Below are 25,764 nucleotides of genomic sequence, written 5' to 3' on the forward strand. Positions count from 1 at the left end.
TTTCTGTCAGACACATACAATAGGAACAATTTGTTCATGTCTCCATGCTTATTTTTCGTTTGCCAGCAGCCTCTCAGACATTGCCTTTTTGTGTTGTATGAAAACACATAGTTGTTTAGATTTAACAATATTCATTCCCTGGTTTCTTGGCATTGTCTCTCTCCCTCACACAGGCACAGTGAGCACCCTACTTTGGAGCATTAGTGCCAGCTTTGGGAGAATACCCATCTCAGTAGCCTCTAGTGTTTCTTAAGCTCAGACACACACACAGGCTCACATGCTTCACTTTCTCTTTATCATCCGGCACTATCTGAGTATGAAATACTTTTCCCCTGTCTCACTGGCAGGTATCCGTAGCCAAAGCAAATCCAAGTTGGCAGTCAGGCTCTGTGCGGTGTTGCTTAAATTTTAGAGGTGAGTGGAGGGAAGGAGGTGGCAAAGTACGTCAAATTGGATAAAATTATTTTATATGTTGGTGTTGGCTGCTGCAAGGGTTGGAAGTTCAGAATCTGGTAAACAGTAAAGGTTTATAAAAGGAATCAGAGGGAGGGTGGAAGCAGTGCCAGAAACTGCTGAGTTCCCCCAGGAAATATTGTTAGAAAGTTTGCATTTCCTTTGTGAGTGTGAAATTACAGGTGAGCAAGCAGCAGTTCTTGTCAGGTTAAATAGTCTCTAAATTTAGTTAGTTCAGATCTAAACAGTGGAGCAGTTCATGCTTTAACTTTATTGAAATATTTTATAAATTATCTGTTTCATTTAATTCAAATTGCCTTTGTTTTTTTCTTTGCTGCTTGACGTGAACTTAATGTACATCGTTGCACAAACATTGACTATAGATGCACTCTGTTTCCAGGTTCTTCCACGACTTTTAAATGGCTGCAGCACTGATCAAATGAAGCAAAGCCGCTGCTCTTTTGAGATAGCTGGTTTAATTTCTCCTGTTGACGGGTGCTCTTTGTCAACAGGTTATTACACTTCCCCTAAAAAGGCTGGGTGGCACATTTTTCAGTGCACAACTAGTGAGCTGGAAAGCTCCGTTGAGATGAGTATTTCGTAATTTTTTTCAGGATGGGAAGCATTGCCATGTTTTATATCCATCTTCTGGATACAAAACATGACAATGCTTCCTATGCTTTAACCATGCAACCAGATTTAGCTTGTAAGTTTGAAAGGTTCACATGGAATCTCTGCTCCTCCTTGAAAATATCTTTTCAATTGTTGAGAATATTTTAGACTTTATTTCACTATTCTGATTTGTTCTCCAGATATACCTTACGTTGCATGATATTACAGCTGAAGTTTTTGTATATCAGCTGATAATCTGAGCCCTCTATCTCTAGATGCCATCTCCAGTCAGGTTTTGTGGGTTTACAGAGCATCAGATATGCGATCCTTCCTTTCCCACTGTGTTGTCTTGTCTATTGATCAATCCAAGACGAGGCTTTTTGGAGAAGCGGGGTTCGATAGCGCAGTATGCGGTGAATAATCTCATCTGAGCGGCTGTCATATCAGACAGGGATGTTGTGCTGACACGCCACGCTTTCCCAGAGAGGCAAATTAAATTGCTTCAATTAGATTGACGTGTGTGCAGCTAGAAGTCTGGAGGCTCACTAATCATGTATGGACAGTGTTTGTGTTTGTTTGTGATCAGATTATTCTGTGTTAGTGTGCTGATGGGATAGTTGGTCTTTTATACTTTTACATTTTATTAATAATCCTTGGTAAAGCCAGTCATGTCAGATTTAAACCTAAGTCCAAACTGAACATTTAGCATGTGTGAAGCTCTGCCTCATTTGTAAAAGAAACACTTTAGTTGAGCATGTACCAATGCCTAGTTTTAGATGCATTTCTTACGTGCCTCTTAATGATCTCTATCCAGCCTTTCTTTTTCATCTTCTCTTCTTTGTTAATCTTTTCCACAAATGATTATCCAAAACATAAATTCAGTAATAAAAGGAAAAATTACATCTACATGACAAAGGTATACTTTCTACATAACAAAAACAAATCAAACAACATCACATGCAGTTCCCAATAAGTAAAAAATGTCCATGTGCCATAGTCTATGTTGTAGGTTTCCTCTTGCTGGCAATATTAAGGAATACAAGTTTGACTCACGTTGATTGTTCAGAAAATATTGTCAGATGGAAGAGGTTCCTAAAAGAAAAGTTTGCTAGTGTTAGCACCAGCACATAAGCAATGATGGCAGTACAGTTGTAGCATATTGTTCATTTTACCCATATGCAATATATACTTAAAGGGTAACTCCAATATTTTTAAACCTAGACCTTATTTCTGGCATGAAATACGTTTATCTACTCCCTGAGAGCAGTTTGGTGAAAGTTGGCGTCCTTCGGAAGATATTTAGATTCCTCGAGATCCATATAACGGAGTGAACGATGCAGCCTCTAAATAAGGCTTATCTGTCTTTATTTCACCAATACTTTAAGACGAATGAATGAATGAATGAACGCGTACTATTGCTCTGTTAGCTCATAGCTGCAATGTGGTTGTTGTTGGCAGCTATCGGAGGGCTTATGGAGGGCTTTCTACACACTCGTCTACTGGGATGACGTCATCGACGCCCGCCGCTGCAGCACTGAAGTTTCATAAATCAACTGCTGCTTAAACAGGCAACTGTGAATGCAAATAGCTGTAGTTTTGAAACCTTTAGGTTGATTTAAATAGTGATTATCTTTTTTTTTTTGTTTGTTTTAAGGTCACTTTCCTCGCTTAAATCCTCATTATAAAATGTTGATAGTGTACACTTCCACTTCGGCATTTTTGCTTCACTGTTTAGTTGGCAGGTCAAACGCCTCAAAAGGGTCATATTTGTTCTGCGTATTTTCCACCAAAATGTTTGTGTTGTCCCATTTTCAACAATTTGTCATTTATTTTAATGACTATATACATCCAGATGAATCAGAGCAGTTTAGTGTACAGTTCACATAGCTGGCAAAAAAGAAGCACCAAGGTGGACCTACAGAGGCTCACCCAGCCTGTAGAAAAGCTCACATGGACACAGAAGTGTTTTATGATACAGAAACTGTTTGGACAAAGGGGTATGTTTTTTAAGCAACAACAGCCTATTAGTCAGATAAAACTCCATCTTAAGAACCAACAGTAGTATGACAATTGGGATTAACATTTAAAAAAAATTGAATCACAAATCAAAAGTTTACTAAAACTGAAAAGCTCTTTGTAAAGTGCAGTTGAAAGTATTAGCATCCAGATTTAATGTCTTTCTGACATGTATTTCCTGTCTTCTTATTGCATCACCGTCCAACTAAACAATTATAAGCTCTGAAATATAAGGCTGTTGCTGCCCATTCTTGTCAAAGCCTCTGGCCCAGTCTTCTCTTCATCTGCAGGCCTCATAATTGAACAAATTTATTTTGACTCCGGCTCTAATATCCCTTGATGTATCAATTCTCTGTCCCTTCCTCTATCTTGCCAAGAAAATACACTGGAAGGCACAAAGCATCAGCAGATGGAAGCTCTTCTGCAGGGCAGCTTGACTGGTGATTACCATAATGGTGAAAATGGAGAAAGTGAGGGGGGAAGTGAAGGGGGCTTTGTGTGTGTGTGGTGTGTGTGTGTGTGTGTGTGTGTGGGGGGGGGGGTTGTGCTGTGAGTCTTTGTGTTTGTAGTTGATATTTCTATGTTGTAGTTTAGCTGCACACTTGCTAAGTAGAAGATTTGCATCCATGGTTCTTGTAGCCATGGCAGCGTAGTGCTCATACAGATGTATTCACACAACATAGAAGGGTTGCACTTAGCTTTATGGAAACACAGTGCTGGCTATGGTTAAGGTGTATGTATGTATGATGATGCCATCTGCTGAGAAAAAATCATTATTCATATTGAAAACACTATTGTAGTTACATCGAACAGTAACTGGAATGCTGAATGGATTCTTGAAGATTTTTACATTCCTCTTTGATGCACCAACCTACAGCACTCTTTGAATAAGCCTCTTCTTGTCCAAACTAGAGCTGGGTATCGCAACCGATTTCCTGAATCGATTCAGTTCCTATTCAGAAGGTTTTAACTAATTTGGATTTCCAATTAAATTTGATATCTGTCATGAGCTGTCATGAGATTCTAACGCAGATGATGCTAAAAATGGTATATATTAAAATTCTATGAACTGATATTGAATTTTTCAAATGACAATCAATTTGACTGGAAAATTAATCTAAACATTTTTGTTACCCCATCCAAAGTCAAAAGAATAAAAAAGAGTAACAAAAGAATAGAAAGAGTGAGTGGTTTGTCGCTCCAAAGCTACTAGAATTCACTGCACTCTTAAGAACTGCCCACCCGGTTTATTGTGTGACATAAGACTAGATTTTCTCCAAAGATTGAAAGTTATTGAGGCACCATTTGTCCACACTAGAACAAACTGTGTTGTCCTGATTGGATGTGAGGATTAATTTCAAGATGCCTAATAAGCCTTCACCATTGTTCTGTAAAGTAACTAGTAGTCTTTTGAATGTTAATCGGTGGGATTTGTCTCCCTGACTCACTGTTCATCTTGTAGCTAGTACAGGATGTAGACGTAGGGATCTTTTATTTAGGTACTGTTTCCTAAAAAAAAAAACTAAAAAAAAAAACTGTAAAGCTGTGTGAAATAGTTTGCTAAGCATTTAACCCTTTATTTAGAATAACATGAAGCGCAGTATCAACTGTTGAACTGATTGAGTTCATTTTATTTTATTTTTTTTTTTTTTACATATTCATTTAGGATTTGATGCGAGCAGCACATTTTGAAATTTGGGGCAGGGTTGTGTCTACTGTTTTGCTGGGTCACCTCTTTTCCCCAACAACAGACTGAGTGTTATAAAACTGACAAGACCAACTGCTGCAGTTTTAAAATCAGTTTTCTGTGCTTGTGTACTCTGCAGGATTTGAGCTCATCGGCAGTCTGTTGTGTTGCTGGCATTAATATAGAAGTGTGTATTATTCACAAAACCATAACTGTTTCAACAAATTTAATCAATATTTTATTTACTTGATTTGCATTTACATTTTGCACTGCTTCTAAATGATCTCTCTCTAGCTGTGTTGGCTACATACATCACAATCAAAATCCCTCTTTTTTTTTTTTAATGAAAATATATTTTTCGTGGTGTTTGTTTTGTCGCTGTGCTAAAAATGAGAGTGCATGTTTGGTTCTAATCATAGTCTACCATAACAAATGAAATGGGGGGGATATGAGAATGAGAGCAGCTTTATGGGGAATTAGGCCGTATTAAAACACTCTTAGCTTTCTGCTTTTACAAAAAGAGGGATATTGGATCATGTGCAAAGCTTCTACATTCATCTGAGTCAAGGTGAGCAGATACATGTGGGAGTGATTAGGACCACAACCATGTTAGTCAGTAAAGTTCAGCTCTGCCTCTGGAGTAAATGCTAGTTTGTTGTTCATAGAAAAGGTGCAGTTAAAAATATAACCAATTAGTCTTCACCTCCTCTTTCATATTTTATATATTCCTTGACTTATCTGTTAAATTCTCCTTGAGGAGACTTGAGCACAGAGTTGGTATTCCAGTCCCTCATGAAAACCCATCATGATCGATAGGCATGACATTTATCACTCCCTGTTTCTCACTCCCTTTTTCATGTTCCTCCCAGTAACCCATCTTAATCCTGCTCTCTCAAAATCCACTTTCTTGTCACCCACAGCTGCTGTGTTTGTGCTTTTCATCTAAAGTCCACTCAACTACAGAGTCTTCTCCTCAGTGAACTTCATATGCGGTGCTAAGCCTGTGCCTTGCATAACAAACAGCTAGATATCATTAACATCACACAGACACGTCGGCTCGCTAACCCCGTCTCTCTGGTGCCAGATAGCATTAGAGCTAACAAGATACTCATTGGGCTTGTGATTGATAATTGGATGCTGGCAACCAGTGGTAACAGGGCAGCGTTATTAGTGTGAATCCCAATGTCTGCATCAGTTAAATTCACTTTGATGTTTCTTGCGTGGCTTCCATATTGACCCTATCTTTAATATTTTATTCCATCAGCTTTTTGCTATGATTTAGATACTAAAATGAGAAACACCGATTTGACTCTTCCCATGGGTGCATTAAAACACTTTTTGAAATCTAATTTTTCTTATCTGCTTAACAATATTGCAATTTTAATTTACTTAGTCAATGGAATTTGGAGTTAAGTTTGGATTTCATTTTAGAGATGGCAGCATCTATTCTGTATGCATATCCTGCAGTTTGTGCTGGCTAAATGATATTGGAGTAAAAAAAGTTGTCTCCATTCCCTGAGGAATTGAATAATGTAGTGCGTGTCTATATACATTTAGGAAAAATATTTATAGAAACTGATAGTCAAGCCTGTAAAATCATGAAATAAACATGCTGCAGAAAGCAGCTGATCATGCAGGCCGGGCTGTGTAATGTCACCCTGCTAACCGACACTGACTTGGCTGTGACAGCCATGATGGATGAACAACCACCAGCCGGTGTTGTACTAAAGGCTCGCCATGTACTGTGTGTGCCGACAGTACACATACACACACTTTTTCTGGTGTACCATTTCTTTTGTGCACATGTGTAATCCTAATCCTTAATATTGATGGTCAAACTACATGAATGGGTTTGTGTATTATGACAAATCACAGGTAGCAAGTTGAATATACCATGTCCTGTGAGAATATATTAAACATTTCACTCTGTTCTTGACTAATTTCCAATCAGTTAATTGTATAAATGTATGAACAATCTGAAAGGTGACTCATCTTTAATGTAATTTTTAAAGCAAATATGGCACATACGTTAGTTATTCCTTTATTTTTAATTTATCTTCATATTGCTGCAAAATAATTGTGGGTCAAAGATTGTTGGTAGTTCAAATCAAGTACTTTGAAAATATTAGCTCTCTGTTCTAATTAGAAAAATATTTACTTTGTCAGTTCAATCATTTATATTTGCAGCATTTTATATTGTTTAGCTAAGACTTGGGTAAGTATTACTGCACTAGATGGTCCTAGATTGTGTGCTTTGTTTTGTTGTATGGATTTATTGTCTGTGGACTGGGTGTATTGACTTGTTTGCTGGGGAAAAAATTGATGTTATTCACCCACTGATGCCCGCTGTGTATCAACTCATTCCAACTCCCAACTTGTCACACAGTCGTCTGGTCAGGACCTCTCTGCATCACTTTTTAATGCACAACGCAACCCTTTGGAGTCAATCTTATAGACTTCAATAGAAAACTTCAATGTCTGAAATAAATGCCTTGAGTCTGCTGGCAGCGTTCCAGTTTTGGGATGTCATTGCAGTAACTTAGGAAACTAAAATATTATGATGCGTCTCTGAACATTCCAAAGAGTGACTAAATTTCACAAAGGTGAATGAAAGTAACTTGAAAACTTAGCAATTATGCTTCCACAGGTTACTCAGATTCAACTCAAATGACTCAAACTAGAGTCTCCATTTATGAAAGTCCGCAGCTTTATACCCTACGTACCCCCCAATATTCAGATTGCCAACTTTGTTTGTCCATTAAAAGTTATAACCAGGCAAGTGTGAATCTGTCTGCCCAAGATCAGTTCTTCTTCCTTGATCATTCCAATTTCCTGATGCCTCCTTGGACTGTAAAGAAGTTTGTTTATATTGCTGTTCATACTTTTAGCCTTACTTGGCTTTAAATAGATTGCAATGTAGAGAACTCTAGGTTGCACAATTATGCAATTAAATCCTTGTTAAGTGTGTCGGTATGTACGTGTTTTTCAGTTTTTATAAATACGCAGTACGATACACCTATTGCATCTCCTTTAGAAGATCCTTCCATTTGTAGCATGGGACTAAAGAAATATGGTGGCAGTAATATCATGGATTGATCTGCTTCGTGTATCCTTAGTCAATCAATCTTCCTAGCTTCGGTGCTGATTTCAGTAAGAATTTTCCCCACTCTGCACATCTCTTGGAGCTACAGAGAGCCATTTCTTGGTTTGGATTACAAGAGGACATTAGATACCTGATTACAACCTCCCATCAGTTGTCGCTACTTGTCATCGATTATAGAGATAATGCTGCTGAATAAGAAAGCTGAGGTTTGCTCCCCTAGCTTCTAATGTCAGGAAATATTTGTGGTATGAGACACTGACGTCTAGCACTAAACAAGGCTCAACAAACTCTGCAGATTGTCCTCTGAAGTTATGCAGGCCAGTTGAAGAGCAGCACTGCTCTATTGCTGCCAAAATACAATAAACTTGCATCAGGCAAACAAATAGATGTACAGATAGTGGGCATATGTGGTGCGTAACAGCTACAGTCAAGTCACAACAACCAGGCCAGCATGCTTGGTGCGGTGTACTGTAATGAAACTGAGAAGACTTCACACTTTTTCTGCTTCATTTACCAGAAATACTAAGGGATTCATGGGCAAAGTGTATTACACACTTTTTGCAGAGAGACCTGACCCTCGTGGCCTGTGACGTCCTATCTGACCTCATCTGTGAAAGATCAGTGTTTAAGTCGAGAGCTTTGTAATAATGCTAAGTGCAGCTTCTAGTATAGTATGGACAGCTGACATAGTGGAGAACTCTGACTGAAATGAAAATCCCTTAAGAGGATGAGAAGAGTTGAGTTGTTGATTGAAAATGACTGAAACAGTGGGAGTCATTTTGTTTGCTTTCAGATCTGATTAGACAGTGATTGTGATGCAGTGCTTCTGATTTGGGAGTCACATTTTAGTATGAAGGAGAACAGATCAATTAGCAGACTGAAAGTTATTTACTACCAGTTCACTGTTTTTACCATAAAATATTTAGAGATATTAAACAACGATCAAATTAATTTCACATTTCTGGCCAGCTGTTGTGCACCAACTCTTGAGTGAACTCTAGATGTTCTAGCTGTAGAAATGCTGCATTATATTCATCAAGCTGATCACTAAACTTATCTGTCTTCAGTTGGGTTGTCTCCCAGTATTTTACAGTATTTTACAGTTTATTTGGCAGTATGGAAGCAGTGATATTAAAATGAACAATGAATGAATTTAAAGACTTATGACAGATAAGTGTAAAGATGCTAACTGGGAAAAATTTGTGATTCTTTTCTGTTCATCTTTTTTTTCTCAGATGCCACTTTACATACAAAAAACAATGCAATAACATTTAGAAACAAAGCAGCATTAGAAGACAGCAGAGAACTGGATCCTGACAGAGTTCCAAGAGACTTGTTTGAATTTCCAGATTTGTCATTTGTTGCCCAAAGGTATGGTTAGCATTTGCATATTCGGCGAGGCCTAAAATTAGTTCTTGATTAGGATGACTTTGATGTGTCAGGTTGCTGAATGGTTGCATCAGATCAATCCAGCCATTTACTGTTGGGTAGGTTCTTCTCAAAGGGTTTTCATCACACCTCGCATTTAACCACATCAGTTGCCACTCTGTTGCATTTTTAAATATACGGATTGAGCCTCCAAGCAGTTTGATTCAGTCGATTTAGTCATTTTCTCTTATTAAACCTCAAACCTATAATTTACCCTGCAACTCTTTTACAGCAATTCATTAGGGATAATGATTTTTTTTCCCTTTGTGTTGAGCTGTTTCTGTGAGGTTCAGCAGTATTAGCATAATATTTGGTAATATGAAAATAGGCCGAGCAATTTCTCTTAAGGCCACCAGGATGGAATAAACACCTCTTAGCATTTCTCATTAAGTTTGTGAAAAGACAAGAATAGCTTTAAATGAGATTCATGAAGAAGGACACTCATACATACATAGTAGCTGGTAACACACATGAGTTTACACACAGAGTTCAAGGAAGAGACATACTGTATCAACTCAGTGTAATCCCGGAGCAGCTGCTAAATGCTTCCAACAGTCAGTGTGTCAGTTCTTTCTTCCCCTCTGCTGCTTGATTCCTAAATGACTCGACTTTAATGTCACTGTGACTGATGCTTTTCAGCGGATGTTTTTTAATGTCTGAGCAAAGATGTCGTTCATGTGTGCTCCACAAAGCTGTTTTTGTGTTATCATTCAACATGAGGGACTTTTATGTTTTACTTGTTATCCCGCTGTCAAGTTACTGTTGTTAATCAGATCATTAAAGGTTTTGGGTTAAACGTCAGTACTTGTTTACCTTTGAAGAACTCCTATTCTGTAACAGAGGGATGAATTGTCTGTTTATTTTACTGTTACATTTTTCCATCTTTTGACAATCTTAAAAACTCTCCTTAAAAATCAACAAAACGTCATCTGGTTGGATTCCTTCACAACCTCAAGGATTAGTAATTAAAATAGCTTGGCCTCAGTGTGATGCCCTTTTAAAGAAACTGCATGGTGTTGGCATGTGCTAACAGAATAGATGTGCTGTAAACTTAACTTTGATTTATAGTAAGTATCAAAGATACTCCTCCTATATGAAAAATTCCTTTTCTTGTTTCCAAGGTTACAAGGATTGTAGTTGAGCACCATCAATACTATGCTAATTACGACAGCTGAAGCCTTAATGTCAGCCAAGAGAGAAGAAGGTATTTCCTCTCACCAGTGTGGAGAGGGGGGGAGATTATATTGAATGATAACTCTTTCAGTCTCCATAAAACATGCTAGAATTCTATAATTGCCTGAGAGAATACGAGCATACCTTGTTAAAGGTCCATTCATTTGAGGAACCTTAAGTAGTTACAGTCAGAGTCAAAAAGTAGTGAGGAGGGCTTTAGTTGGTGTTTGTTCTAAACATTTTTTTATTATTGTTATTATTATTATTATTATTATTACATTTTGACCCCTAATTCTGTTTAAAATGAGTTTGTCTCAATGCATCTTTCAGGTGGCTTGAGGGGAGCATCCATCATTGACTCACTGGACACATTGTACATCATGGGACTGATAGAAGAATACAATGATGCCAAGGAGTGGGTGCAGAATAGCCTGGACCTGAATTCGGTGAGAAACTATTATTTATTTATTTTTCAAACTGTGTCTTGGACTTTTAAAAATTCTGCTGAAGTTTTTTATTGTTTATATTATTTAAAAAAAAAAAAAAAAAAGTTGGAGCAGTTGGCGGTTTAGTCTCTGGTGTCTCTGGTGCACGTGGAAAACACTAAACTCCACATTGTCTCCGATGTGTTTATTGGTGAGCGAGTGTGCTTTACAATAAAGTAAAATCAATTAACCGAAAAAAAAAAGGTTGTAATTTATTTAGACATGCCATATGTCTGAATGGTGCTTTTAAAATGCTTTTAGTGGTCAACAAGACTTGAAAAGGGCCATAGAAATCGACATTTCGACATTTCTGAAATCGACATTTACATTTCACTAAGTTGGCATATAAATATGATCAGCCAGTATACTGTGAAATAGTAAACATATACTTCAAAGGGAGTGCTTTACACTACATTCATCAGTTACACTGAACTACATTTATCTATGTCAGTCGATTACTCAGATACATTTTAACCTGTCATTTTTATCTGTTGTTGTATGTATTTCTTTGCTCAACACAGGTATTTCCTTAAAGTAGGACTTGGTAACCTAGAGAAGAAGAAGGGCTTAGCTTGAAAATGCGCAAGAATACAACTTTTAGGTCTTTCCCTCTCTGCTGTGCTTCAGCTGCTTCCAAAGCCCCTCCCTGCAGAGGGAGCTCCCATGTTCAGGCTAGCAACCACTTTTTAAAAAAAATGTCCTTTTACTTTCTGCACCTACACGTGTGTAGATGTACAATGTTAAGATTAAATTCATTATTGTTTTTCACCTGTGCTGTAAACTATTATTCACTTATTATCTAGATACATATAGATCATATTTTAGCTGTAACTGACTTTCAACTCTTGTGACGGGCCCAGCCACCTCCTCCTATGTAAACAAAATTAAGTTTTCAGACAAGGCCTCAGAGTGTGCTGGATTGATTTTAAGCTGTGCTTTTGAGCTCCAACAGCAACATTGTGTCTGTGAGTTTGTCAGTTTCCCAAAGCTCAGGACACTCCAGCAGAAATCAAAAGCAGCTTCCTGTGTGGCCACAGCGTGTTACTGGCTGATGGGATTCTCTAGCTTGCTGAAAGGCCTTTGTGAAGCAGAAAATGTGATAAATACCAGAGAGAGGGGGGAAGAGGGCTGTAAAGGATGTTTTAGATAGAAAATTTGTGGGAGAGCAGAGGCAAAAACAGGCCATGGCCCTTTCATTAAAGGAGTTTGTAGAGACTCGGCCGGGAGCAGCTGATGGTTGCCAGGTCTGATATCATCTTGGACTGAGTGGAGGCTTGTGAAAGTGCCAACCTGGATGTTATTTTGTGCGGTTTTCTGCATACAGTCAAGTGGGTGAGCCAGTTTGTTGCTGGTTTTGTTGTTGTTTGTAGTAAATGAGAGAGGTCATCTCTGAGCCGCCTCCACCCAGTGTCATAAAATGTGGTTTACTTAATGGTGTGTAATTACATAAAAACTTTTTATGAGACACAGCACTGACTGAGTGTGGTGCTGAAGATTCTAGACAATAATTATACAAATCTAGTGCATGCTATGAGAATGTGTCAGATGTTTCAACTTTCTGTTTTTTTTTATTTACTGATGAAATATTCCTGAATTAGAGCTGAAAACATCTTTTATCATAAATAAACAAATTGACACATGTGGCAAGGTGCACATGATATCCCTAGAAATAAATAGTGCAAGAATATTCTAAATCCAATAATTCTGCATTTATTTTTTCACTTGGGAGCAGCCCTAGTTTATGATTAAAGCTAAAACATACTCAGTGTGTTTATGTGTTTTTATTCCACAGAGCTTAGCACAGTCTTGATTACTGACAGTTTTTGGGCCAAAAAGAGATAACTACACATCAAAGGAAGAGCCTTGTGTATTATTATTATTATTATTATCATTATCACCTGTTCCCCAACTCATGGTATGCACACACTTCTAAAGGTGCACGTAGTGAAAGATAGGCCTGAAGAGCTAGTATGCGGTTCATCCCCATGAATGCAGATGAGTATTAATCCTTAGCCCTAACAGGCAGAGTGGAGACAGCCACTAAAAACCATAATGTCACCAATCATAAAGACAGCAAACACAGATTTATACTTCACAGTGAACCTTGTCATGGGGGTCATTTGCCACAATCCATCAACTTCATCAACTTCAGTGGTCACTGGAGGGGCAACTTCCATTTCTTCTCCTCTGAGACAGTTGGTTGTGACTTATTAATGACAATTTAAATTAATCCTACAAGTGCTTTGATATTTTAAGGGCAAGTAGTTTGCATGTCTTGGGTTAGGGGCTGTTTAGTGTCTTAAAAGATATGATTACTGTTGTCAGATTTTTGAAAATGCCATGACTACCTCTCCGGGCAGTAGCACTGTGGGAGCTTCTGTCATCGTCTCTTGAAATACATCAGACAGTTTTTACAGTATGAGAGACACTCTTCAGCACATCCACTTTACGCAGAGAAGTGGTAAACCAGATGTTAGATAACTGCAACACCTTAGTAAGAGTGCAAACAAATTTTGCAGGATTTAAGCTTTTGATACCTTTTTTTAGTTTGCGTATTTTTACCATGGCCACTGACAAAGTAAATGTCTGATTCGCTACACTGACTGTCAAATGAACTTAGTTCACTAAGCTTGCCAAGAGGGCATGCAAAGTTTCTTGACGGCTCAATTTTTTTAAATCAAAATAACATCTAAGGAAATGTGACATTAAAGCAGCTGTTGGGAAAGTGGTATTTTCATTATTCAAATCCTAACTAGTGCTACTTTTGTTCGAGGTAGGTAAAAGATGTTTTTCCTCACATCAGAAATGCATTTTAACAGTTACTTTTCTTTTGTAACTTTTAGTTTTGCATTAAGGTTACATTTTGAAAATGTCCTGATCAATATCATGCGGTTCATTTATTTCTTTTAAAGTAACTAAATCAGTGACAGAGTTTATGCTTCTTTAATGCCTTCACGTGGAGTGCTATAACGTCTCTCTTCTTTGGGTCTGTAAGGTACAGAAAAAAGCCCATTTGTGACAAACTGTTATGAGTTATGTCCTTGCTATCAAATTTAGTACACTCTTACTCCTGTAACCTTGTCTTTCTGGATATTTTTGTTTATTATACTTTAATATTCTATCCTGATATGGTATTGTTGAATTTTCTAAGCTGTTTACATGCTTTCAACCACAGTATAATATTTTCTGTTTTTTTTTTCTGTTTCGTCCAAGTGATCTCTGCCCTTTTCATAGTACCCAAAAGTGTCAGAATCAGCCAAAAATGTGTTTTACTAATGAGAATAATAACAGTTCATTAATAAATGTATCTTGTGGTCTTAGCAGCCTATCAATTATGCAACTGTTTTATCATCAGTTATCTTGTCATAAAACTTGTCTGGAATGATCTCAGAAAGGCATGAAAGAGAATGTGTTACTTCCATATGTGTCTGTAGCATTCAAAGTCATGCACAGTAGTATAATGAAAGATGAAGAGACAGAGGCACGTGCACACGTAGGGATTTTCATGCACACATTTTTCTTAATTGCGTTGCAATGTCACCAGATGCAGTGAGCCACACTGTAGCTACATTCATCTGTTCAGGCTTGTCTGTCATCTAGAGCTCGACACATGCTGACAGCCGGTCTATAACTTGTTAGCAGTGAAACAAGGACATGACAGACAAGGACACTGTTACAGTAGTACAGACTTGACAGTTTTTGCAGCAGGTTTCAGCCTTTCTTTCTCCACTAAGAAGCCTGGATATCAGTCGTGGCTCATTATGGGTTTTCACAAGACTTTTGCTTTTTGTGGGAATTAAACTGAATCCTCTACTTTTAAAATGCCCCTAAATTACTTAGTAAGGCAGAGAAATAAGGTATAAAACTGCCAAATGAACAAATTACCTTCTTAGACATACATCTTGACTGTGTGACTTCATAATAAACAACATGCCCCTAATGCATGGGCGTTAAATGAGCAGCTCAGCCAACAGACTGGGCCATTCTGTTGACTGAAACTATTATCAGAACAAAAAAAGGCTCCCAAAGGTTTCTGTCAGAATTGACTTCTGTCACATTTCTCCATAAGCTGTTGCTGCATAAAGTACTTGGTAACATCATTGCAGAGCAGCATTATATTTCTAGACTTTGATAAAGAAGATATTTGTGTTGAGTGCTTAATGAGTTATTCATGGCTTTGCTTTAAGGATCTTCTATAAACAGTTTGGTCGGTGTGACTTCGAGGTTTTGGTCTGAGGCAGTATTTGCCCTCTGGTAGCTCATCAGACCTATTCTCATCAAAGAGAGTAATGGAGCAATATTAATGAGAACGTTAAGATTGGATTATATTCCCTCATGTCACCTTCCGAATTTTATTACTCTTTCACTCACTACTAATTTCTATATAACCAAGACTGTAAGAATCGGCTCTTCTCACCTCAGCAACTTCACTCAGTCAGCCTGTGACAAAACCACACAGAGTACACGTTGCTCAGTTTTTTTTGCAGTTATCCAACTGCAAAATGTTGTCTGCTTCATGTGTTTTCTGGACATTTTATTCGATATCAAGAGAAAAATGTGGATTTAAAGTTAGAATAAATGAAATATCCAATGATAATGGTGAAAAACATTGTACTCATAACCCAAGCTGTATGTAAGCAGATCGCAGGGGTGAAACTGCAACACAAGGGTGAAGATATTTTTAGTCATCATGTGTAGTAAGCACTGTCCTTGATGTTTAGATCAAGGGACCGTCGAGGTCATGGCTAAACAGTTTGTCTCTTGATGTAGTCCATGGATTATGAGTTGTGCTCAGGATCATAATCCTGTTGTATGGGGGGAAAAAAAACTCTTCAAATTACTCATTTCGTTCAGATTTTTCTTGTATTCAAGTGAAACAATTCTACCCTCTACCAGTGAAATGTTCCTTGTGTCATTGCAACTCATTGTTGCAACTGAAGCCTTAAACATGATCAGTCCATCTCTGTACCGTGCTTGCTCCACTCATAGTTTTGCTGCCATTTCTATTAAAATACATCAGCCGTATTCAGAGGTTAAGCTTCAGACTTTCAGTTTTATGCAGGAAAGGTTTTCTTCTAAAGGCTCCACAATGCAGATGCCCCTGCATAGTAAAACAATGCACCATGACTCGAGAGTCTGCTGAATCTTATTAAATGTTCTTTACAGTCAAAACAGCACTTTGATGAGCAGTTTTTCAGGAAAGTTCTCTTAGATTTTCACTCTTCATTTTGACATCAGCTTTTCAACTGTCACTTGTTACTCCTATTAAAAAAAAAAAAAAAAAAAAAAGCCTCTTTTAGCCTCTTTCTACTTTGTGACCATCTTTTAATTATCTGAGTACTTGTCAGCTACTTTGAAGAGCTAGTGGCTGCTGATTTTTAGGATAGTTGTAGGAGTCAAGTGTGTTTATAAAGCTTTGACTTTGTCATGCTATGTTTTTTCTTAACAATATCATAGTCCAATGAGCAAGGCAAATTCCTCACATGCTAATTAAGTTATGAGAGCTCAAATGTTCTTTTTCCTATTCTTTGTCTGTAAAACGGTATACAACAGATTGTCCAAGGCATACATTTTACTATGAAATAATGAAAGCATTGTTTCATATTTAACTTGATGCCTTTTTTGGGATCTTTGACTTAATTTTGACAAACTTGTGGCAAATTACTATGTCATCTTTTTGTCTACTTTAAGTTCACCAATATAAATCAAGAACAGAGCAATTAATTGGTAATGAAAATTACTGAGCTTTGTAGCCCTTGCTGATTAATCTTAATAAAGGAATTTATTTAATTTATCAAGTAAAGTGTTTAAAAAATTGTTGTCAGTAAAGTTTAACCTGCTGTCTAGGGGCACCATTCAATATAAAGTCTGTGTTCCTTTTCCTTTTTACAGCCTCGTGAAACTGCACATAACCCTTGTTGCTTCACTGCTTTAGGCAGAAATCCCCCCCAAAAAAATTATATTTTATTTATGTGAGTGTGTCGTGTGATAACCTGTGATAAGTGATAAGCTGTACACTGGATTTAAAATGTGTACAAAGTGCAGAGGTGCTGTCACACTAATATTGAACAGAAGCTGATTTGTGAACATCTTCTCAGGAAAGTCCAATCTTTTGTGATTTTACAGTAGTTCCTGTTTACAGATTAAAGGGTTCCACTGTGTTCTGTTGATGATTCCCATGAAGCCTCTTTAGCATACCTAGAGACATCTGCTGGCAATAACTTCTGATACACCACTGTGCAAATCCGAGGATGGCAAATTGTCTGGATAATTTGCAAATTCAGGCCTATAATTCCACACCTAAGATAAGGGGCTGTGAGGTCTTGTGGGTGCAGTTGGGTGAGCCTGAAGAAAGTAGCTGTGTTAAGTTTTTCTGCCATGCTTCATGCCTCCTATCTGTCAACAATCCAGTTGTACAGATGTTAACGGAGAGTCAGCAGGGTAAGAGAGGATGGATTTTGCTTTTTATCCTGAAGCATCTGGGACTCCAACATGAAAGATGGCATGGAGCAGCTGCCACTATGGATCTACTGCCAGCTACATTTGCAACATAATGCCACAAAAGCTCAACTTAAAACTACAATAAATTCATAAAGAGATTAATCTGTTGCTTTATCAAGGCTAGAGGCATGGTGATATTTATTTGAATTGTCCTAAAGTGGCAAGTTTGACAGTGACTGACCACACAAAGACAAATGACCAGTTAAAATAAGCATTTATATTGGAGCAAAGGAACTGTTTGTTGACTGCACGTTGATAAGTAGTCTTAATGAGGGGACTTCCAGTCACAATTTCTGACACGTTTAAATAATTTTGTAGATCTTCTTAAATAAGTTCCATTCTCATTCTACAACAGTTTTGTAAAGATGTGTTTTGAAATAATGGAAGCATTATTTAGCTCAGTTATTGGCCTCCTCTACATAACTGGACATTTAGTATTATCAGCCTGAAAAGCTGAAGTGCCTTTCTTCTTGTTGGCACTTTGTGAACAAACAGCCTCCAGTGGTGCTGAGAAAAAGTGAAAGATGTGCCTCAGTCAGCATGGCTGGATACAGTGAGAGGTATATTATGAGAGTCACAGGCAGATAGTTGCACTCAGAGTCAGGAAGGAGGAAGATGGACAACAGTGGAGTGAATCATAATGACAGAGCAATAGCATAACAAAGTCCCATGAGGTTGGTGTATTATCATAGAGGACATGGTGGGGGGTTACTGCATTCCTCCGAGAGAGCAGCAACCTGTTCACAAGATGTTGCTCACTGTGATTTTGTTTCCACAGATACATAGAAAATCCATTTAAAAAGTGGAATGCAGGGCGATTGGCTTGGTTGTAATTCAGCTGTTATGTATTACCCATGCAGCATTTGATGAGTTATTCACCAGGCTGTTACTATATAAATGAATGTTTTTAGTGGCTGTTTATGGTATAAATACATTAACTTCCTTCACACACACATTTGATAATGTTTGGGGAGATGTTCTATGCTTATTAATTGCTGGCTTTTAAGGATAAGTATTACAGAAGAAATAAAATGTAAATCATTTGCAATGAGATTCCAACCAGCAGCCGATAATGTTATCCCTCTGCTCAGACCATTTAATCGAGCTCTATTGGTCTGAGATGGGCTTTTCACTGAGGTATTCACTGAGGCTCCTCTGAGTTTGTAAAAATGCATCATGGGAATATAACAAGTGTGCATTAGTCAGATTGATGTATTGCAGCAGATAACCATTACAGTCTAATGTCTGTCTATTTAAATGAACCAGTCACTTTTTAAATAACAAAAAACACTTCAGAAAAGAGAGACGACTCCCTAATGTGATGCCTGTTGCTGAAAAATTAAAAGGAGCCCCTGACTCAAGGCAACATAAGCCCTTCTGATGAGTATAATAATTTGTTTTATGAGCATGGGTTCAATGAATAATATTGCAACGAGAATTTAAAAAAATAAGGGAATGTCAGTCTCCTGGAACATGTTAATATACTGTAATGACTGATTTCTATTCAGAAAAAAGAAATCTTCATTAAGTCACAGTTATACCAATCAGCCATCACATTAAAAAAGACCTGCTTATTCACAACCTGTTAGGGGTGTGCATCAATCATTTATGAGATGAGTTTCTATATTTATAGATATATAGGGTAAGATATAAATCGGAGACGATTACATTTTAAACAGAATTTGTCTATCTGATGTAGTTCTTTACAGTTGTTTAACACTGTCTGCACGCACAGTATATGATACTGTGTGTCAATAAAGCCGCTACAATCATAAATTGGTCAATAGATGCTGTAAGTAACTTTAACGTTGCAGAAATGTGGCTAAGTTGTGGTTGGAAATAATTACTAATATCGAAGTCTTGTTTCTTCTATCTATATTAGCATCCAGGGAGTCACCATTAGGGCTCTCTAAATAATTGATACTAATTGATACCAGACAGGCACACAGTTCCTCCCCTCACTAACAGCTGAACTCTGAGTTCATAAAAGTAACTTAACTTTATTTTCATTGTTGTAAGAGCTCCTAACCGTTAACACATAGTTGCATTTACATGAGCTGTAGTTGCAACATACATGAGAGTGACTTGTTTTTTTTCGTCACCATGTCTAATGAAACCATGTCAGAGAGGGGGAGAAAATGTATGTGTTGTGTGGGTGAGACGCTCATAGTCATCATAACAATGTGGTTGGGAATAATTAAAGCTGTGCAGGTCGTCAACCTCAGTCTAATCCATCATATTTATTTAGTAGACAGCTGACTTTAACACTGTCTTCACTCAGACGTTTTTTAATGTGTGTTTTTGTTTTTTAAACAATCATTAGAACCTGTGACAGGACAATAACGGATTATGATGCGGTTTTGATGTGGAATCAGCCGGTTGAATCGACAGGCAAAGAGTTCCTCCTTCCAGCAAAAAAATGTTACAATGAAGGGAATGTTTTTATGTACCCTGTTACTGTGGCCCAACATTGGTAGCATGAAATACCACAATTTGCTGACTGGACCGCAAACTTAAAGTCTCTGACCATCACAAAGTACATGGTATGTATGGTATGTGCCAAAGTGATGCTTTATAGCTGTTGTAAATGGTGCTGCTACCTTTCTTTTTCTTTTTTTGTTTTTTAAGTTTATAACTCTATAAAGGTAGTTTGGAACCTTGTATAATAAAAGCATTTTATCCCTCTTCATTTGTCATTCCCCCTATGGTATTGCAAATGGTATCGAGTTTAAAATTCGAGAATTTGTCTTCCTCATTCACCTTGACGTCTCACCACATGGAAGTTGAGATTTGTTGTTTGTCACAGACATTAGACTTAATGGTGCATCATACACTGCATCAGTGTTGGTTGTCTGACAATTTGTACATGTTTCTACCTTTCAAGCAATGAAGTTTGGCTTATACTCTGTCACTTTTAGATGAATTATGTGCAGATGCAGTTCATTCAGCACAGCTGATGGAGTGATAGTGCAGGCCCACTCTTATGTTTACTCTGACACTGAAGTGGAAATCTCATTTTGACTGTAGACTCAGAATCAACTTTGGTTGACTGGATTTTAAATGAAGAACCACGACATTGACCAATTTATGGTACATTTTTATTAGATCCAGGGTCCATGTACCAATGTAGTGAAATTGTTCTTTTTAAATTAGAATCTGTTAATCTCAACGCCCCTTAAAGCAGTGTGTGTGAATCTCTCCTATCCTTTGATGTCTTTGGGATATAGGTATTCCTTGTTTTGGCATATCCATTGATTTATTTTATTTTTTATTTAATTTTTTATGTATGACATGGATGTAATCTCTGTAACATCACATGCTGTTTAGTATGCTCCATAGGTTGGCAGTCTTTAACGCTTATGTCGTAGACTACTCATACAGCTTGTACACTGATCAAGATTATGCTACACTTAGTAAAAAGAGGAAAAATAGCTGGGTGGAGAGGAGAAGCTTAGAGGAAACTTTCAGCTGAAGTAGCAGCTTTGAGTGTGCAGAGGCTCTGTTACACTGACAGAGATTAGAGTAACAGGATCAAATTGGTCCCTTTCATGATTTCTCCATGTTAATTAGCAGTGTTAAGTTAAATCACAGTGAGAAACTATGAATCACCGGCTATAGTCGGAGAGGCAATCAACTGCTTAATTTTCATCCTTGGCTCATTGGGTCATTTTTATTTATTTATTTTTTCTATCACATCGGTCTAATTTGGCTTTAAACTCTGGGAGCTTGTGAAAACCTGGATGCTGGGCGGTGTTGAGAGTAATCTCCCCACTGACAATGATGCCTCTTTATTAGCAGTAAATCATTGCATTAGCGCCTGAGCAGGACACCCCTATAGACAACAGTTTAGTCAGCGCATTGGCTGCCACGGCACGGCAGCCTGTCGTGCCAGTCAGGCTCACATCCCAGACAAATCTGGGCTGAGCATGGTGGCAATCTTTGCCACGACTCTGAGATACTCATCAACAGAGAACCCAGCAAAAAAAAATACTTGTACAGTCAGCAAGGCTACATGCTGCTGGTGAAGCAGAGCAGTGACGAGCTTAGACAGCAGTGTACCCAATGAGTCATTACCCTCATTAATCAATTTTCTATTCTGCTGTGGCTCCTCCTGCACAATATTACATTATGTTAAGCAATTAAAATGCTAATTTTCCATTCACTATTCATTAAATACATGGGGAACTGTTAAAAGTTGTATTTAGCTACCTTTGTCTTGTATTTTTATGTTATTTCTTCTTGCAAACATGAGGAGGGTAAGGAAACTACAGTATACAGTAAAATCCCAAATGAGCCTTTATTGTAGATTCCATCTTGCTCTTCTCAGGCATTGGAGAAAGTACCTATCTTATATATTTGTTCAAGTAAGGGGAGGTTTGTTTGTATTTTAGCACTGCAGTGCACATTTGATTTTAGTGCTGAGCAGTCATTCTTCAGAAAGTGTCTTCTTTCACCTTTCATTGCAAGACTTTTAGAAAAGCTAGAAAGAGAGACTGCTGGAAGGGTTTCATCTCAGTGGTGAAAGCTTTTGTCTTTACCCTGACAGTCTTTTGTTGTCTCCTCATTAGATTCTCAGCTTGAGCACCATAAAGGGGGACAAAAGAAGAAAAATAGAAAATTTTTTTTGTTTTCTTTAGCAGATTTCTTTGGCATGCTTACAGGAGAGCAGAAATGCTCACTGCACCATGTGTTAACTTTAATTGAGCTAAATGTTTTTACCTCGTTTGGAAAAGATATTTGAATCTCTTTTGGTTTCCTTATTTGTCTATCATTTATCAATATTTATTATCAAGAAAATTAAACTTAAAAGCAATTTCAGAAGCCTTGAACTGTATTTAAGACCTTTGTTGTATTTCAATTTGACATGCAAATATCCCAGAAACTGGATGTCTTTCACCCGTATCATGATGATCAACTTTTTTCAGATAAATTAAAGTTTTTATTATAAAACATTATAGAATTATAAAACAAAATAACAAAAAGTATAACCTTGTAAAAATTATAAAACAGACATTGACATTTGAGTTCTATATTTGGTTAGAACTTCATCAGAATTTCACAAAGAAGAGGAGATAGTACATAAATAAATTTATTTTCCTCTGTGGGATGTGTGTGTCCAATTAATAACTAAAAAAAAAGTGTACAGCCTTAATAGCTTTGAAATATTTACTTGACTTGCTTTATGTGCTTTAATCAGAAACAAAATTTCATTGATAAATTAAAGCAAAGCTATTGGCTTCTAAAGGAAATGTTCACAAATGTTCACAAATCACAAATAGTTTCTGAGCACCAAACCAAATGTTTCTGAGGGACTTTCAGATATCTCACACTGACCAGTATGAACGAACGGCACCTGACTGGTTAAAAAGACACTTCAGACTCTGACTTCTGAGTCAAATCCAATCTCCTACACAGTTATTCATCTTCACCCTCCATACAGATGAAAGACAAGCAGAATTTCAAGGAGTTTGCCACTAAAACAGAAATTTGTAAGCTGCAAGCAACAAATAAATCAAGTCTAACAAGATAAATTAGAGGAAATTTGTCTTCAGTCTTAAATGAACAGTCTTTCAGAGGACGGTGACATTGTTCTCTTGAGATTTTGCTCATGATGTGACAGTTGAGTCAATCTGTCTATTTGAGTTTAGTGTGTGTTCATAGAGCTTTAGGGTTTTTCGATCTTAACATTTGCCCCGTTTCAGTCATATGACTTGGCAACAAAAGCTGTTTGAGTAGAAATTGTGCCTACGTTCCATCTTTGTCTAAATGCACGTGATATAAATCTTCAGATCAGTGTGAAAGTAAGTCTTACACAAAGCTTGCTAAGTGATTTATTGAGGCTTCACTGGGAAGTGAAAATCTGACTGAAAAAACCTTTGTCAGCGTTACTCGTCCCCTTTCATTGTGCTTCCTACCTGTCTTGCTAAGAGCCACTTTCACTGGTGATAAATAGACACTCCATTCCTAATCACTGCCATTACTGAAAGGAACAGTCATTTCTGGATTGGCAAGACTGCTCAGCTGCCCTGCCATAGTGCTTTGTTTCAGGAAGTGTCACCAGCCGGCGGAGTTCACAGCCTCTTGATACTGGCAAAATCCTGCTGTTGTTACCTGAATCAGAGTTATATAAAACATGACGTTGGCAAAAAAGTATAATATAGAAGTATTTTTGTTCACATGCGTGTTAGGAGTGCATGTCCGTTCGTTCAATCAGGAAGAAAAGTGTAAAAATGGTCACATTTGCTCTGAAATCATTGGAAGTATTGATATGTTCCTCAAACTATCCTCAGGAAAGCCAATGACTGTAAAAACATGAATTAAAAAAATGTATGTAGTGACATTTTGCTGGCAGCATCAAATGTATAGATTGAAACACATTAGATGATCATATATGTACATTTTTATTTATGTAAATCCTCCAACAAGATGATGCCCGAGTATCTAAATATTTTAAAGTGAAAATGTATGTGGCGATAAATGAGAGCAGATGAACAGATGCAAGTGACTCCCCATCTTGATCATATACTTCAAAGTGGAGCAAATTGCCCTTTCTGGTACCCAATTACAGTTTCCTTCTCATCCACACTTGAGATAGCAATTTCCTTCTCAATGGGTCTCCAACTCAATGAGTACCATTCTGCTTCAACCCTCAGCTAGCACAAGAGGCAATAATTATAGTGACATATTGAGACACATGCAGTGTTACCTGTTATTTCATACTTCATTTAGAAAAAGGAAATAGACCACGCTGTGTATGTCATGCTGAAATGGCAATGCTTCATACTCTGTCTTAATGTCCAGTATTTGAAATCTGGAATTTTTTCCCCATCAAATTCATGTCTTCTATTAAGCAAGTCAGACTCTCAGTGAATAAAGGTGACTGTTTATCTACATTCCTGTAGAAAAGTGTTGACGATAGCAAAAATCTGCAGTGTAATCATGTATTTCACAGTAGTTTAAAGACTGAGGATGGCTGAATACTAAACTTCTCGAGCTTTTTGTGCTGTAGCCCTTGTTTATTGTTGAAACACTTCAAGGCTTGTGGCTTGATGCTCAAATACTATTAATTCAGCACACTACATTTCCTCTGAACTAATTCCATCTGGACAACAGAGTAGTTACACGCATCAATCAGTTGAGGCTTTTTTTTAAATCGCATTATGAAATCCAATTATCTAACTTCACAGTTAGATGCATGCAAACCAACTTCCTTAAAAGACTTGTGTAATAGAAGGTGTATGTTGGGCTAACAAATACATTTATAAAAACTGGTAAGGAGTAGAAATACTAATACCCAACTTTTGAATTTAAAGTGAGGAAACTCTTATTTCCACTCATTACTTTTTTCCAATTGCTGTTTAAAGCTCAAACAATTTTCCAGCTGTTGAGGTAAGTAAAGGTCCAAACTTCTAAATGTGAAAGTTGTCCGTCCAATAACTGTTGACTTTACTCAAGTCAAAAAATCACAACCTTTTCTGATATCAATGAGGATTCAACTTGAAATTATTTTAAAAATTTTGAAAAATAATACAGCAGAGAACAGAGTCCAGCTTTGACCAGTAACCTATACTCTTTTAACCAATACCACCCTGCAGTTGTAAAAGAAACACTGGGGAACATGATTATATGGCTGTGATACCATGGCCTGACTTTTTAAAACTGACTTGGCTGTAATGAGATTTGTTTGGAGAGGCCTTTTTCTTTATAACAAGCATACTCAGAAAGGGAGAGTGCATGGAAGCCTGAAAGTAAGAGACATCTTCATAAGCACAAGAACACCGGCTTTATTACACAGAGACAAATTAGTCCATCCAACACCAGAGAGCCAGTCCCTGAAAAGCTTTGGGAGAGAAACTGAAGTCACACTGGAAAAGTTTGAGCTTCGATCATCACCCAAAGTATTTAAAGCATTCGAGTAATTTGAAAGAACACGCTGATAGGAATACAACAGAATCCCCTAATATGGGATATATTTTCTGTGGTTCTGTCCTGTCATCTTCAATCAACATTTACTATTAGTATATAAAACAATTTACTCTTGGGATTGATGAAGTATGTATGAATCTGAATTGGAAAACTGCCTTTTTGTTTGTAATGAACAAACTGAATAACATATTCAATAAAAATGTGGTATAAAAGAACTCTCTAGAAGTAAAGATGATGTAACTTTTAAGTTACTTTTAAGTTAAATTTATACAACTGTGGTAATTTGCAACTGTTCACAGTTGGGCCCATGGGCCGGAGCCATGTTATCATGGTCCTCCTACTTGATCCTCAATGCCAAGGCACAACATATCTATAAGGAA

The 25,764-nt window shown here is 37.4% G+C and overlaps 1 protein-coding gene across 2 annotated transcripts in view; it reads left to right on the forward strand.

Annotated features, from left to right (window-relative positions):
* Window positions 1–25,764, forward strand: part of LOC140316109 (mannosyl-oligosaccharide 1,2-alpha-mannosidase IA) — a 189,288-nt gene that overhangs the window by 100,934 nt on the left and 62,590 nt on the right. For both annotated transcript variants that reach the window (XM_072393817.1, XM_072393816.1), the window contains exon 3: window positions 10,803–10,918. In XM_072393817.1, coding sequence (XP_072249918.1) covers window positions 10,803–10,918 — 116 coding nt within the window. The remainder of the gene's footprint in view (window positions 1–10,802; window positions 10,919–25,764) is intronic.

This window comes from Leuresthes tenuis, unplaced genomic scaffold (genome assembly GCF_036924035.1).
Source record: "Leuresthes tenuis unplaced genomic scaffold, fLeuTen1.0.hap1 SCAF_10, whole genome shotgun sequence".
In the NCBI taxonomy this organism is placed as follows: Eukaryota; Metazoa; Chordata; class Actinopteri; order Atheriniformes; family Atherinopsidae; genus Leuresthes; species Leuresthes tenuis.